Source organism: Pungitius pungitius, chromosome 17 (genome assembly GCF_949316345.1).
Source record: "Pungitius pungitius chromosome 17, fPunPun2.1, whole genome shotgun sequence".
NCBI classification, from domain to species: Eukaryota; Metazoa; Chordata; class Actinopteri; order Perciformes; family Gasterosteidae; genus Pungitius; species Pungitius pungitius.
This window is the reverse complement of record NC_084916.1, coordinates 17,065,291-17,078,550: the sequence shown is the minus strand read 5'-3', so window position 1 is coordinate 17,078,550 and position 13,260 is coordinate 17,065,291. Positions and strand designations below refer to the sequence as shown.

General features: G+C 46.7%; 2 protein-coding genes across 2 annotated transcripts; both read right to left on the bottom strand.

Moving 5' to 3' along the window:
* Positions 1 to 452: 452 nt before the first annotated feature.
* Positions 453 to 7,408, bottom strand: LOC119218995 (guanine nucleotide-binding protein G(I)/G(S)/G(T) subunit beta-3). The gene is made up of 9 exons (XM_037473839.2): positions 6,985 to 7,408; positions 4,872 to 4,990; positions 4,498 to 4,643; positions 2,916 to 2,979; positions 2,466 to 2,622; positions 2,276 to 2,342; positions 1,854 to 2,055; positions 1,524 to 1,740; positions 453 to 1,409 (listed from the first exon to the last, which is right to left on the bottom strand). Exons 2-9 carry the CDS (start codon positions 4,938 to 4,940, stop codon positions 1,303 to 1,305), a joined length of 1,029 nt encoding a protein of 342 aa, XP_037329736.1. The 5' UTR covers positions 4,941 to 4,990; positions 6,985 to 7,408; the 3' UTR covers positions 453 to 1,302.
* A 1,199-nt stretch (positions 7,409 to 8,607) lies between these two features.
* LOC119219013 (CD209 antigen-like) lies at positions 8,608 to 12,987 on the bottom strand. Its single transcript, XM_037473864.2, has 6 exons — positions 12,786 to 12,987; positions 12,031 to 12,153; positions 11,728 to 11,877; positions 11,442 to 11,653; positions 11,209 to 11,324; positions 8,608 to 9,784 (listed from the first exon to the last, which is right to left on the bottom strand). The coding sequence occupies exons 1-6, from the start codon at positions 12,892 to 12,894 to the stop codon at positions 9,604 to 9,606; spliced, it is 891 nt and encodes a 296-aa protein (XP_037329761.2). The 5' UTR covers positions 12,895 to 12,987; the 3' UTR covers positions 8,608 to 9,603.
* Positions 12,988 to 13,260: the final 273 nt, after the last annotated feature.

Genomic DNA, 13,260 nt, shown 5'->3' with positions numbered 1-13,260 from the left:
TCAGGTGGTCGGTACTTGAATGCACCAGTGAGGATAATCCTTACTTAAACTAACCCACTTATAAATAGTAACACATGTTTGCACATCATATTCACTATAAAACACATTTTTATTTTTAATCTATTATTCTGTTTTAAGTAATAGCTTTATTTATGAAATATAATTCCCAAGAAAGAATGTTACTGTCGGTGTTCCTTTACAGTGAATTTCATTCACAGTAAGTTACTGTAAAATACATTGTGAATACTGTGAAATATCAACCCTGCCAGTATATTACTGTGATGTAGTGGAATACTACTGTAGAACCTGTGTACTTAACTAACTTCACACTTTAGATTCTGCGATTTAAATATATTCTGCTGTTGAATTACGTTTTCCAACATAACTCTCCTTCAAAGGTTATATATATTATATATATATACATATATATAGACCCCCATAGGCAGGAAAGAACGACCGGGACGCAGTAATAATGCAGAATTCTATGTTTATTAGAAAGGTTTTTAACAAACATTAGTTTTTTTTACAGAGGAACTGCAGCTGAACCCAGGGGAGTAAAATGAAGATTAAAGGTTTGTATCAGGTCCGTCCACCTCTCGTCCGCCTTGGTACGGCGTCGTTTATGTCACGTTGAGACGGGTGGTGGGGAGGGGGGGGTTTGGGGGGGGGGTGGGGGGGGGTGTCTGCCGGTTGTTTCCAGGTAGAGCCAAGATGGCGGCTCTACCTCACAAGAACAGTGTGTGTAGGTGCAGCTCGCTCAGAAAAACAAAAGAAAAATACACTGTACATCGTCCCTCCTTTCTAACGTGTTAATCTATTAAATAAATGTTCATATCGATCTGTCGTCTAAATAAGTGCAGGGCTTTACTGGTCGAAGACAATAAAATCAATTTGTAATTCTAGTCTTATCTTCAATATTCAACTGTTCTTTCCTTTTTGTTAATGGTCAAACATCTACACGTGTTTAATTGACACTCAATAGGAGCTTATTTCGTGCTCGGTCTGAATAACGCGCTACTCTTCAGTGTTTAAATCATCCTGACAACAATAAAACTCTCTGTCTCTCAGCGGGACGCATCGCCCCCCCCCCCCCCCCCCCCCCCCGACGCCATTCACACCACGTGACCCACGCGACGCCTCTCGCAGTTCGCACGCACGGCCCGAGGAGGCAGCAGAGAGGGAGAGAGAAGGAGAGGGAGATCCGCACCAACGCCTGCGCCCGCCTAGTGGTCCCGAACCTCTCCGTCCTTTTCCCTCCTCCTCCTCCTCCGACCCGCCCGCCCCCGGCCCGGGTGGGGGGCCTCAGTTCCAGAGTTTGAGGAAGCTGTCCCAGGATCCCGTGCAGACGCCCATCCCGTCCGCGGGGACGCCGGTGCAGCTCACCCTGTTGTCGTGGCCGGAGAGCACACCTGGCGAGGTAGAGGAGGCGAGAGGTGAGGAGGGGAGGAGAGGAGGCGAGGGAGGGAGGAGACAGGGGACGAGCGTCACTTTCAAACGCGTTGCGTTCGTCTTGAATTGCTCACCAACTTTCTCTCCCTTCAGCGAGTCCCAGATGTGGCAGTTGAAGTCGTCGTAGCCGGCGAAGATGAGGCGGCCCGAGCTGGAGAGCGCCAGGGACGTGACGCCGGCGTTCAGGCTGGCGTCCTGGTAGCTCATCAGCTCCTGGTCGGAGCGCAGGTCGTACATCTTGCAGCTGCAGTCGTCGGAGCCGGTGACGATGCAGTTCCCATCGGGGAAGTACTGAGAAAATCATCCAAAGCCGAATGCAGAATCTTTAGCTAACATCCAGAGGAGGGGTTATGATTAAAGCCGAACACGGTTCTGGGTGTGGGTGCGACGCGGCGTGCGCTCACGGAGATGGCGTTGATGTCGCTGGTGTGTCCGGAGAAGGTCTGCTTGCAGGTCCCTTCCCTCAGGTCCCACAGCTTGGCCAGGGAGTCGCAGGCTCCGGAGATGAAGGTGTTCATGTCGGAGGAGAGGGCCAGCGACATGCAGTCTCCGATGTGGTTGGTGAAGATGATCTTCTGCTTGCCGGTCTCCAGGTCCCACAGACAGCTGCAGAGGGACAGGAAGCAGCGTGACCATCGCCCGCTTCGTTCTCAAATTCACTAAAACATTGAATAGACTCCTGTGCTCACTGTATGTCGTCTAGCATTTGAACACATGCTAATTCAACATTATTCACTGTTAGTTAATGAAGACGAGGCGAGCACATACTGCAGATGTTTCCCGTGGCACTGATCACTGATCTCTGAAGGCCACATGATGAACTCACCAGGTGGTGTCACCAGAGGCTGTCAGGATCTCAGTGTCGCTAAGGAAACGGCAGCAGGACAGGTAACCTGGGAGGTAAAATCCACACCTCAGTGCCACAGAAATTCAATTCAATTCATGTCTTTCTGCACGCTGGTAGGTCACGTGACCCTAGGGTCAGGCAAAAGGTCGGCGCTGAGTTTCCCGCTCACCTGTGTGCGCGTCCAGCTCCCTGAGGGTCTTGGGGCTGGCGGACTTGATGTTGCAGACGGTGCACATGTTGTCCAGACCGCCGCTGGCCACCAGGTTGCCGGAGGGGGCTAAAGCGACGCTCATCACCCAGGCCGACTTTAGGGGGACGGCAACCAGCTGGGGAGCAGACACTGTAGTTTAGCTTTTTCAAGGCCTCCTTCAGGTGCAGATTGGTGGATGAGTTCTTAACCCTGGAAGTGATTTTCTATTTGGCACCTTGCGCTCCCTCAGGTAGATGTGAATGGGTTTATATTATTGTTTTGATAACTTAAATGTTGCCTATGGTTGAAGGAAGCGGAACAGGCTGATGTTGATGTTCGAATCCTTCCTCCACCACTGGATGTCAGTGTGTCTCTGCACCATAAACGCCACAAACACTGATTTAATAACTTATGGACTTGTGATCTTACCTTGTTCCCTGTGAATGTGTCCCAGACCAGAAGCTTGCCATCCTGTGAAGCACTGACCATTGACCTGAGAGAGAGAAGGAAGACTTATCGAACTGCTTTTTTTTACCTCTCTGTGGATCAAGTGAACCACAGCAGGGCATTGACTCTTAATCATCTATCAGTTCCAACAATAAATTCAACCATGTTATAAAGCTTTTTTCTTTACCGTGGTGGTTTACTGTGACTCTTTAACTGATGGTGGTTTACTGTGACTCTCGAACTGATGGTGGTTTACTGTGACGCTTTAACTGATGGTGGTTTACTGTGACCCTCAAACTGATGGTGGTTTACTGTGACTCTCTAACTGATGGTGGTTTACTGTGACTCTTTAATTGATGGTGGTTTACTGTGACTCTTTAATTGATGGTGGTTTACTGTGACTTTCTAACTGATGGTGGTTTACTGTGACTCTTTAACTGATGGTGGTTTACTGTGACTCTCGAACTGATGGTGGTTTACTGTGACGCTTTAACTGATGGTGGTTTACTGTGACCCTCAAACTGATGGTGGTTTACTGTGACTCTCTAACTGATGGTGGTTTACTGTGACTCTTTAACTGATGGTGGTTTACTGTGACTCTTTAACTGATGGTGGTTTACTGTGACTCTCGAACTGATGGTGGTTTACTGTGACGCTTTAACTGATGGTGGTTTACTGTGACCCTCAAACTGATGGTGGTTTACTGTGACTCTCTAACTGATGGTGGTTTACTGTGACTCTTTAATTGATGGTGGTTTACTGTGACTCTTTAATTGATGGTGGTTTACTGTGACTTTCTAACTGATGGTGGTTTACTGTGACTCTTTAACTGATGGTTTTTTACTGTGACTCTCTAACTGATGGTGGTTTACTGTGACTCTTTAACTAATGGTGGTTTACTGTGACTCTTTAATTGATGGTGGTTTACTGTGACTTTCTAACTGATGGTGGTTTACTGTGACTCTTTAACTGATGGTGGTTTACTGTGACTCTCTAACTGATGCGGGTTTACTGTGACTCTTTAACTGATGGTGGTTTACTGTGACTCTTTAATTGATGGTGGTTTACTGTGACTCTCTAACTGATGGTGGTTTACTGTGACTTTCTAACTGATGGTGGTTTACTGTGACTTTCTAACTGATGGTGGTTTACTGTGACTCTTTAACTGATGGTGGCTTACTGTGACTCTTTAATTGATGGTGGTTTACTGTGACTCTCAAACTGATAGTGGTTTACTGTGACTCTCTAACTGATGGTGGTTTACTGTGACTCTCTAACTGATGGTGGTTTACTGTGACTCTCTAACTGATGGTGGCTTACTGTGACTCTCTAACTGATGGTGGTTTACTGTGACTCTTTAATTGATGGTGGTTTACTGTGACTCTCTAACTGATGGTGGTTTACTGTGACTTTCTAACTGATGGTGGTTTACTGTGACTCTCTAACTGATGGTGGTTTACTGTGACTCTCTAACTGATGGTGGTTTACTGGGTCTTTTTAGGAGATCGCGGTTTACTTTTGACATTTCAGCAGATTGTGGTCCTGTCGACCTCCTCGTCCTTACCTGGAGTCAGCAGCCCAGTGCAAGGAATAGATTTTAGCCAAGTGTCCCTTGAGTGTCTTCCTCAGCTTCAGCTGGACTCGGCCCACCTCGGACGCCCCTCCTGCTGCTGCTGTCATGCTGCCGTCGTTCACAGCCTTGCGGGCCGCCTGGTGGTCACATGGGGAATCACACCTCATATCTGCCTCATCTCATATCAATTCCTGATCAGCAGTTTAAAGTTGATTTGATGAAGTCGATTAGATAGTTTATGAAAGATATGTTTTGCTCTGACTCTGACAAACAATTAAACTGATTTTTTTCATTTAAAGGCCTGGAGATGTTTCTCACATGGCGATGCAAGTAGTGGTACTGTATGCTGGAGTGAAATAACTCACCTCAATCTGTGCACGGAGGCCATCGCACTCCTTTTTCAGAGCGTCAATCTCAGCTTTCTCAGCTGCCATGGTAACAGTCTTTTAGGACCGTTAACTGATGGACAAAATAAAATTTCAATCTGCAATCAAAGAGGGGAAAGGAGAGAACAGGAGTAAAGAGGAGAAAAGGATAAAACATCTTTTAGTTATGTTACATAGCGACAAGTCAGAGCCTCTGCTGCCAAACTACTAGCTACTCAGAGGCCTTCACTGAGTGACCCAGATACGCTGTTACACCATCACGTCTGGATTAGACCTACACCTGACAGATCTAATCCCTTCTTCAACCAAAGTTGTAATACAATTATCTGTCATACTGGTCCTGCCATGATATACGAGAGAGAAGAACAAGAATAATAAGGAAAAGACCTGGATTAGAGGGGAAAACAGTGTTCACAGGGGGAATAAATAGAAGAATGAGGAAGGCTTAACGGACAGATTGCACAAAGAATAGCAGGCACAGGGTTGGAAAAGGGAAGAAAATATTATTTTTAGCAGGAAACGAAAGACGAAGCATGTGATGTTGAAGCATTCCCGCAAGATTTTTTTTTCTTCAATGACTTTATCATCACGCTCCAATCACCAGTTCCCTGGTACATGCAAACTGTAACAAACCTCCTCTGATTGGGGTCCGACTGAAGGAATGTGAGCAGCTCTGCTGCTTTGGGATTAGCTTCTCATTTCCAGACATGCAGAGACTCTTCATTTTAAATCACTTTTGGGTACTTTGTTGACTTCCATCAGCTTTGTCAGCTCTAGTTGTCGTTTTGGACCCGTCGCTGTCCGACGCTGACGATGTAACGCAACAGCAAGCAGAGACGTTTGTGTTTAAACGTCCTTTACTTCCTTTTCTCTCCCTTTAAGAACATGAGCCGCAAGACCAAGCCCAAAGAAAGTCTCTCTAAACCAAAACTCTGCACGAATGATGTCATCGAGGAGAGAAAATTATAATCTGGTCGCTTAGAGAAAATGACTTAAACCCTTTCAACATTCCAAAATCGTCTCACAATAACTAATAAAATACTTGGTGATGCAACTTGGTAGTTTGTGGGAGACACAATGTAAAAATGAAAAACCTAAATTATGTACAGCGATGAAATTAACCATGAAACAGAAATGCTGAACCGGGTTTGAACTTCTTAAACTTTTCTTTATTTTAAATCAAGTTTGATGTCTTAAAATGTCTCTTGTACACTTGAAGATGTGATCCATTGTTTTCTGACATTTTCACACTAAATTGATCCATGAAAAGAAATAATTGAGGATGCAGGCTCCAGCAGAAGAAGGAGGCCTGGGAGGACATGAGAGGACAGGGGAGGACATAGGAGGACACAGGAGAACATGGGAGGACACGGGAGGACACGGGAAGACATAGGAGGACATAGGAGGACATGGGAGGACATGGGAGGGGCAGCGGTGCTACACGGCTCTCAATCCTGGAAAGCAGGTCTTAAAGGAAGCTCTACGGTCCAATCTCCTGTCATCCGATTACCGACTGCTCTTTACCTCGGGATCAGAGCCACTGGGCGGGAGGGAGATGTGGAGCTACGACAGCAGAAGCAGAAGCATGAGAAGTTTCTACTCTGAACCCAAAGCGTTTCACAGAAGCGTTCCCATTCAAAGAGCCAGTGAGGAACGCTGAAGGTATCAGGCTGCAGCTTACTGACGCCACACCTGAGAAACCAATCCTCTTTGTCCAAAGATAACCTCCAGAGGCTTTAGGAAGCATTGCTTTGGATGCAATCCCTCACTGGACTGATTCTGATGTTCTTCAAGATGCTTTTAAGAAAAGTGAAAGTGAAAGTGAGAGGAGCCTTCTGCCACCTGACTCCGAAACGACCGAGAAGCCTCAAGGAGCAGCTCCGGTTCAGGAGGCCCATGAGTGGAAGATCCTGGATATTATGAACGTTCACCATGACTCTCCCGTGTCGCACGGTGAAGCCACTTCCATTTTGCTCTTTAACTTCACAGAAGCAAAACGAAACCCTTTTGCGTGTGACTTCAGCCAGAACAGCTTCCCCAACAGCCCAGGAAGCACCTGAAAAGAGGAGGCGTGACAGAAAAAAAAACTCACCTTCTGCCACGCGACGTGGTCACTTCTCTCCTTCTTCACCGAAGAAGAAGCGGCTCTGCTGGGGTTCCAAATGTGCCAGGGTGCACTACCTGCTCGCAGGCTCCTCCGACGCTCTCCCCCGGCAGAATAAACGACGGCTCACTTGTGAGAAACTCTCTTTCTCTCCCCCTTCCTCCTTCAGCGAAGAACAGATGAGGATTGCAGGGGATGAAGGAGATAAGGGATGAAGGGATAAAGCTCAAAGATGGAAATAGAGAGGGAAGGTAGAGGCAGAGAGAAGCACCGGGGAGAGGCAGCACGTCGGGGGAGGAGGCAGGTAAACCGATTGGGGGGGGAGGAGGTTACAAGGTCAAAAGACAAAATAGGAGCAGAAGGCAGGAGGAGAAAGCGAACAGCTGGAGGAGAAAAGTGAGAGAAGGGAGGGAAGTAAAGTGACTCATGACACTCATTGGTAAATGTTTAATACTACGATACTTTTAACTAAAAGCCAGAACAAAATAAAAACTGGTTCCTAAACTCTTCTTAATCAGCCTATTCAAAACTCTGTCATTTTAATGTCGTCGGGGGGGGGGGGGGATTTGACAAGAGAGAGGTGACATTGTGACATTGTGCCTGCTTCCTGTCAGGAGGCCGCGACGGGTCGCCTGGGAGAACTGGTTAGTCGCAGCTAATGGGTTGAGCCCGGTTAATCGGAGGCTAACAGGATATCCGGGGACGGGCAATCGCGTTAGGGAATTAGAGCGGGTCAGGCTGAGCGTGCGTCACACCTGACCCACAGCGCAGGGAAGGTGGATCAGGACTCAAACGCAAGGCCCTGGTCTCTGAATGACACCTTCACGCAATGTGGCAGCTGCCTCCTTCTCCCTCTCCGGGCCCCGCTCGGGTGCATTTGGACCCGCGACAGGGAGTGGAGGAAGGTGTCTGATGTCCACGGTTAGATGTCAGTGGTGGAAGACACTCCGCCACCATTTGTTGGTGGACACGGCAGAAGCTGCAAGTCGGCGGCGTCTGAAAGGCCTCCTCTGAGCGTCACTTGGCCCCGCCTCCGGCCCCGCCTCCATCAGTGATTGACGCCACGGGTTGTGAGAGATGTGCAGGTGCTGCACGTTGGGTCCAACAGGCTCAGCGGTGCCAACACGTTAGGTGTCACATTTGTGCGTCTAGAGTTAAGTCGCGTGCTCCCCTCTTCTTCTTCTTCTTCTCTGAAGTGATACTTGTTTATGCAAGTAGTGTCGCTGTGACCCTGCACGACCTTTGATCTCATCAACACCGCTCTCTGAACTCTCATCTACGCACAGTTTTCTATAATTGTCATTTTTACTCTTTATAAATAAGCTTTACTTTGTTCAATCGTTTTTCATACTAAAGCAAATGTGTTTTTGGAGGATTGTGCAGCCTTATCTGAACACAATATATATTTGTTTAAAGCTCCACTTTCCACTTATGATGAATCGGAGAAATGATTGCAGAACTTATGAGGACTTCTCCGTTGTGTTGTGTTATTTGTTTACCTAAATGCAAATTCACTGTATATACCGATCTATGTATGTATGTATCTGTTTCTCTCTCTCTCTCTCTCTATATATATATATGCAGTATATATATATTCATGGTGATGCTTTCCTGTAATCTGGCCTAATGAGCTGACACAGAGGAGCTGAGCTAACAAGCTCAGGAGGGAGGAATGAACACAAACCGCACACAACACACCTTACTACACAACCGGGTTCCTGTGAAGGCCGTCGGGCGGAAATCAGTGTTTAACGATGGTGTTTCACTTTGTGTATTCTTTAAGTCATCCTTTGTAAAATGATTTATTTATTTAAGATTTATTTGTACATAGAACATGTTTGAATAGATTATTTAATTGAATGGAACTGCTTTGCTTAACAAAGATCAGAACAGCTGTTTTCTTCTTGTACAGGAGACGGAGGAGAGTGAATCACATGGTTAACACCATTTTTCTGTTCATATTTTTGCTTTATTTTCATAGAAAAACAGTCAGACAGTTGAAGCCATTTTACATTTTGTATCCAAAAATCAGAAATATGAGAAAGGAGGAAATCTTGTATACGTCTCCTTGAATAGAAAAATGCACATAAAAGATGTATTTGAACGATCCACTGAAGTTTCTCTGTGTTTTCTCCACATTGAATGAGGCCTGCAGACTTTGTGCAGTGGAGTCAACAGGTGGACGACTAGTGTGAGTAATGCCACCTGCTGGACAACAACAACAACAACAACAACAACAAGGTCTGCTGCAGTGTGAAGCAACGGGGGAAATCGTTTCCATTCCACGTGACAAAATCCAATTAACCAACAAAGAAATTATTATTATTCATTTACGAGATGCACAGGACATTTTTAGCACATCATTTAAAACGTTTGATTGATGTCAAAATCAAAACCCAATCAAAAGAACGGCTCAGCGCCTGATTCCAATTATCACCTGTGTCACCATGACAACACTCACGATGAATCTATTACAGATATTAAATCAATTTGATGATGGATGTGTTTATATATACAGTATATAAAACTCAAAAGGGAACACAAAAGGGAATAAACGAGGAGCAGCAGCTCAGAACGATGAAGAGTTCTTCCGGTCTGCCGGCGTCCTCAGTGGGGCGTGGCGGTGCTGGCGCCGCGGCCCATCTCCTTCTCACAGATGAAGGGGAGGTACATGGTGCACGGCGCGTCGTACCAGCTCCGGATGGCCACGCGCTCCAGCACGAGCGTCTTCACGATGTAGCCGCAGTCCTCGTCGATGTGGTTGTTGGGCTCGCCCACCTCCCAGAACCTGCACAGAGAGGTTCGGCAGGTACAAAACGGGATGTAAACTGAATAAAGGTTTAAGGTTGGAGGGTAAAGATGAAATACTCAAATGAATGTGAAATGTCGCCACAAACATCAGAGCAGGAAGATTATGAGGAAACCACGAAGAAGATCCTCAGCAGGAAAGGAGGAAGCGGAGGAAAGCACGTGGCAGAAGGACCAAACGTTATTTTCAAATGAGGAAGATGAATCAGATGGTTATTAGAAATCTGTTGAGTTGGCGGAAAGACGGAAAGGAACAAAATACAGAAGACAGCAGCGAGCGTGTTGGTGTTTCTTCAGTCTCGGACTCATCAGAGGTCAGAGGTCAGAGTTTACCAGCGTGCACGAGGCCTCTCACAGCTACACACATGGTCCTGTGGAACATCAGACCAAAGGCAAGGAGACACAGAGCTGCCTTCCAGTTCCTCTGAGTCCGACCAGCAGAACAAAACCCCGCAGCATTCAGTGAGTGAACCAGGAGGACGCCGGCTGTCCTCAGGAGGGGCGGAGACCTTATGACCTTATGTGCACGTCTTCGGCCTCCTTCGGCATCGACGACCCTCGAGCTGTCCAAAAATGTTCATCCATCCATCCATTCTCCCTTCGCCCGGGTCCAAACCTCTCAAGAGGCTGTGAGGATTCTGTCTTTGGAGACGAGGAACATCACTTCCTCTTTTAATGACCCCCCCCCTAAATGTTCCTTGCCTCAGGGATGACCGTCCAGTAACACAGGATGTAGCTTGTTGAGGTCCACTTCCCCCTCTCCTCTGGGAGGTCCGTGCTCCTCAGTGTGCACGCGTGTGGAAACATCTGTGTTGTAACTTTTGCATGTAATGCAGGCTTCCTTTTTAGACCCATTCAAAACGTGCCGTGACATCACGTGTCGTGATTTTCACAGATATTTTGTATGTGGGGAATGCTGTATTTAACGTAATTATTCATGCACGTTTGTATGTTGAAGGTTATAAAAACCCAAATGATGGAACAGCAAGCTGTAAATCCCATTATTTACTTTCTTGTTCCTTGTTCTTCCGAGTTTGATTCCTTACGGTTGAAATTCACTTATTGCAAGTCGCTTTGGGTAAAAGCGTCAGCTGAGTGACATGTGATGTGATGAACTTTTCTTCACTTACAAAAAAATCTTTGAATTGACAATCATCTAACGTATAATTCAAGGCAACATTGAAACACGATAGAAACAATATTTAAAATGAATAACACACCGTGAAAAGGTTAAAGCTGTAAAAAAAATGGTTAATTCCCAGATTGGACTACACCTGTGTGTTTAAATCTGATCAAATCTCCCATAGCTTCCTATACAATCAGGGGAGGCGCCCCCTGGTGGACATTAAGACACTTATCGTCCTCGGTAGGAGTCGAGATCAGCTGCGAAAGAAACAAACCTACCCTCCAACCAGCGCGCTGCCGTCCACCCATTTCCACTGGTCCTCTGTGTGCTCGTCAGTGATCCCAAACCAGAACGAGTTCCAGTGGCCTCTGGGGAGAAGATCCCACAGGAACGTCTGAGAGGAAACACGTGGAGCACCGGAACGCTTCATTTTACTTCATAAAGCAATGCAAGTGGCGCTCCATCTCCGTGGCAACAGTATGGATGGCCTCTGGATGCAGCAGAACCGTACCTGCTCCTCCGCCGTGAGGATGATGGCCAGGTGAGCTCCTTGGCTCTGGCAGAAGGACTTGGCCTCAGGCCAATCCCTGGTGGTCCTGGAGATGAAGTAACAGCTGTTGTTGAAGAGGCTCCAGTCCGGGGGGCAGACGGGCGGGGCCCTGGTGGGGGCCCTGGTGGGGGCCCTTGTGGAGGCCCTGGTGGGGGGTTTGGTCACCTCGGGGACTGATGAGGGAGAGATATTGAGTCATGCACAGTTCTAGAGGATTGTACAGATGCACAAACATGGAGGCGTGTACCTTTGCTGGCCACCATGAGGTCCAGCTTGGCCTGGAGCTCCTCCTTCTCCTGCTGCAGCTTGCTGATGGCGGCGGTCAGCGCCGACGTGTTTGCGTCCTTCTTCTGCATCTCTGAGGTGCCTCCTGCGTCTCTCTGAGGTTCCTTCTTACCTGTGGAAAGTAATTAATATACTGGCATCTGTTTGGTGGGGGAGCAAAGAGGGAAGTGGTCTCGTGACAGAAACCACAAAAAAAACAAGCCACTATTTTCCTCTTGAATTGTAAGATTCAATATCCTCCAAAATGGGTGAGTTTTTTGCTCACTGGTGACGGCGATGATGGAGATCAGCAGCACGGCGCACAGCGTGGCCAGGCAGATGGTGGCCAGACGGTAGGGCCCGGGGCCGCCCGGCCGGGGGCCCGTTCTGACGGGGGGGGCCGGGTAAGCTGGAAGAGACAGAAGAAAACGTCTCATCTCGTGAAGCCAGGTTTTCTGCACTGAGGTCGGGACACACCATCAAAAGTCAAGACTTCACCATCTCATTTCTCAGCAGAAGAAAGAGACGCGATGGAGATCTGGACTCAAGGCTTCTGAAGGTTCGGATTGACGTGCACGATGTGCAGGTCGCAGGTTGAGAGCTCAATCGTTCCTCTCAAAGAGAGATGCTGCTTTAAACCCTTTCAGGCTTCACCTTAATTTGCCTGCTAACAGACGGTGGGATTTTTTTGCTCGTAACGCAACTCTTGTTTTGAAAAGTGAACGCTGAGATGAACCAGCAGTTGATAACACATGAAATTTAACACAACTACAATCAAAATACTTCTGACTAAACCATTAATTAACAGATCAAATCATCTTAAGACAAATTGACGATTAATTAAGTGTGATCACAATGTTAAATTAACAATAAATAATCGAATCGCACACTAAACATTTAGTGCTTCTTCCACTGACCCAAAGAAAGTGTGACCTTAAAGCGAATGGGACTTTGCACTCAAGTCAACAAAAGAGACTCAAATAAAAGCCACGCAAACAATAAGCTGCTGTTACACAAACAACACAAATATTAAGAACTTACCGCCAAGTCCCACATCTGGCCTGAGGTTCACCTCGTCGTGCGCGCCCTCGTCGTCTATCAGCTTGGAGTACATCCCCTCACAGGCCAGGGAGCCCCCGGGGGTCGACATCACAACAACAACAACAACAACAACACAAACAGGTGTGTATCTTTAAAGCTCGCAGGAGGAGCAGGACCTTCAGGCTGGTTTCACTCTCTGAGCCACACGGGAAGTCAAACTGTGGAGAACCAATCCAGATGTGGTCGGCTCAACTGTTTCAAAATAAAAGCCCCAACTATGAAAAATGGATATTTTCTGGAATTCGGAATAAATCAAGAAGCAAATAAATGTATTGGATGTATTAGTGTCCGCCTAAGAACATATTTCCAAAACATAAAAAACTACTTTTTGAAATAAAGTACTGTGGAAACAATTTATGCCTCCTCAAAACATTGAATGTAATAAATCATAATTATTAATATTAATTTTTTAATT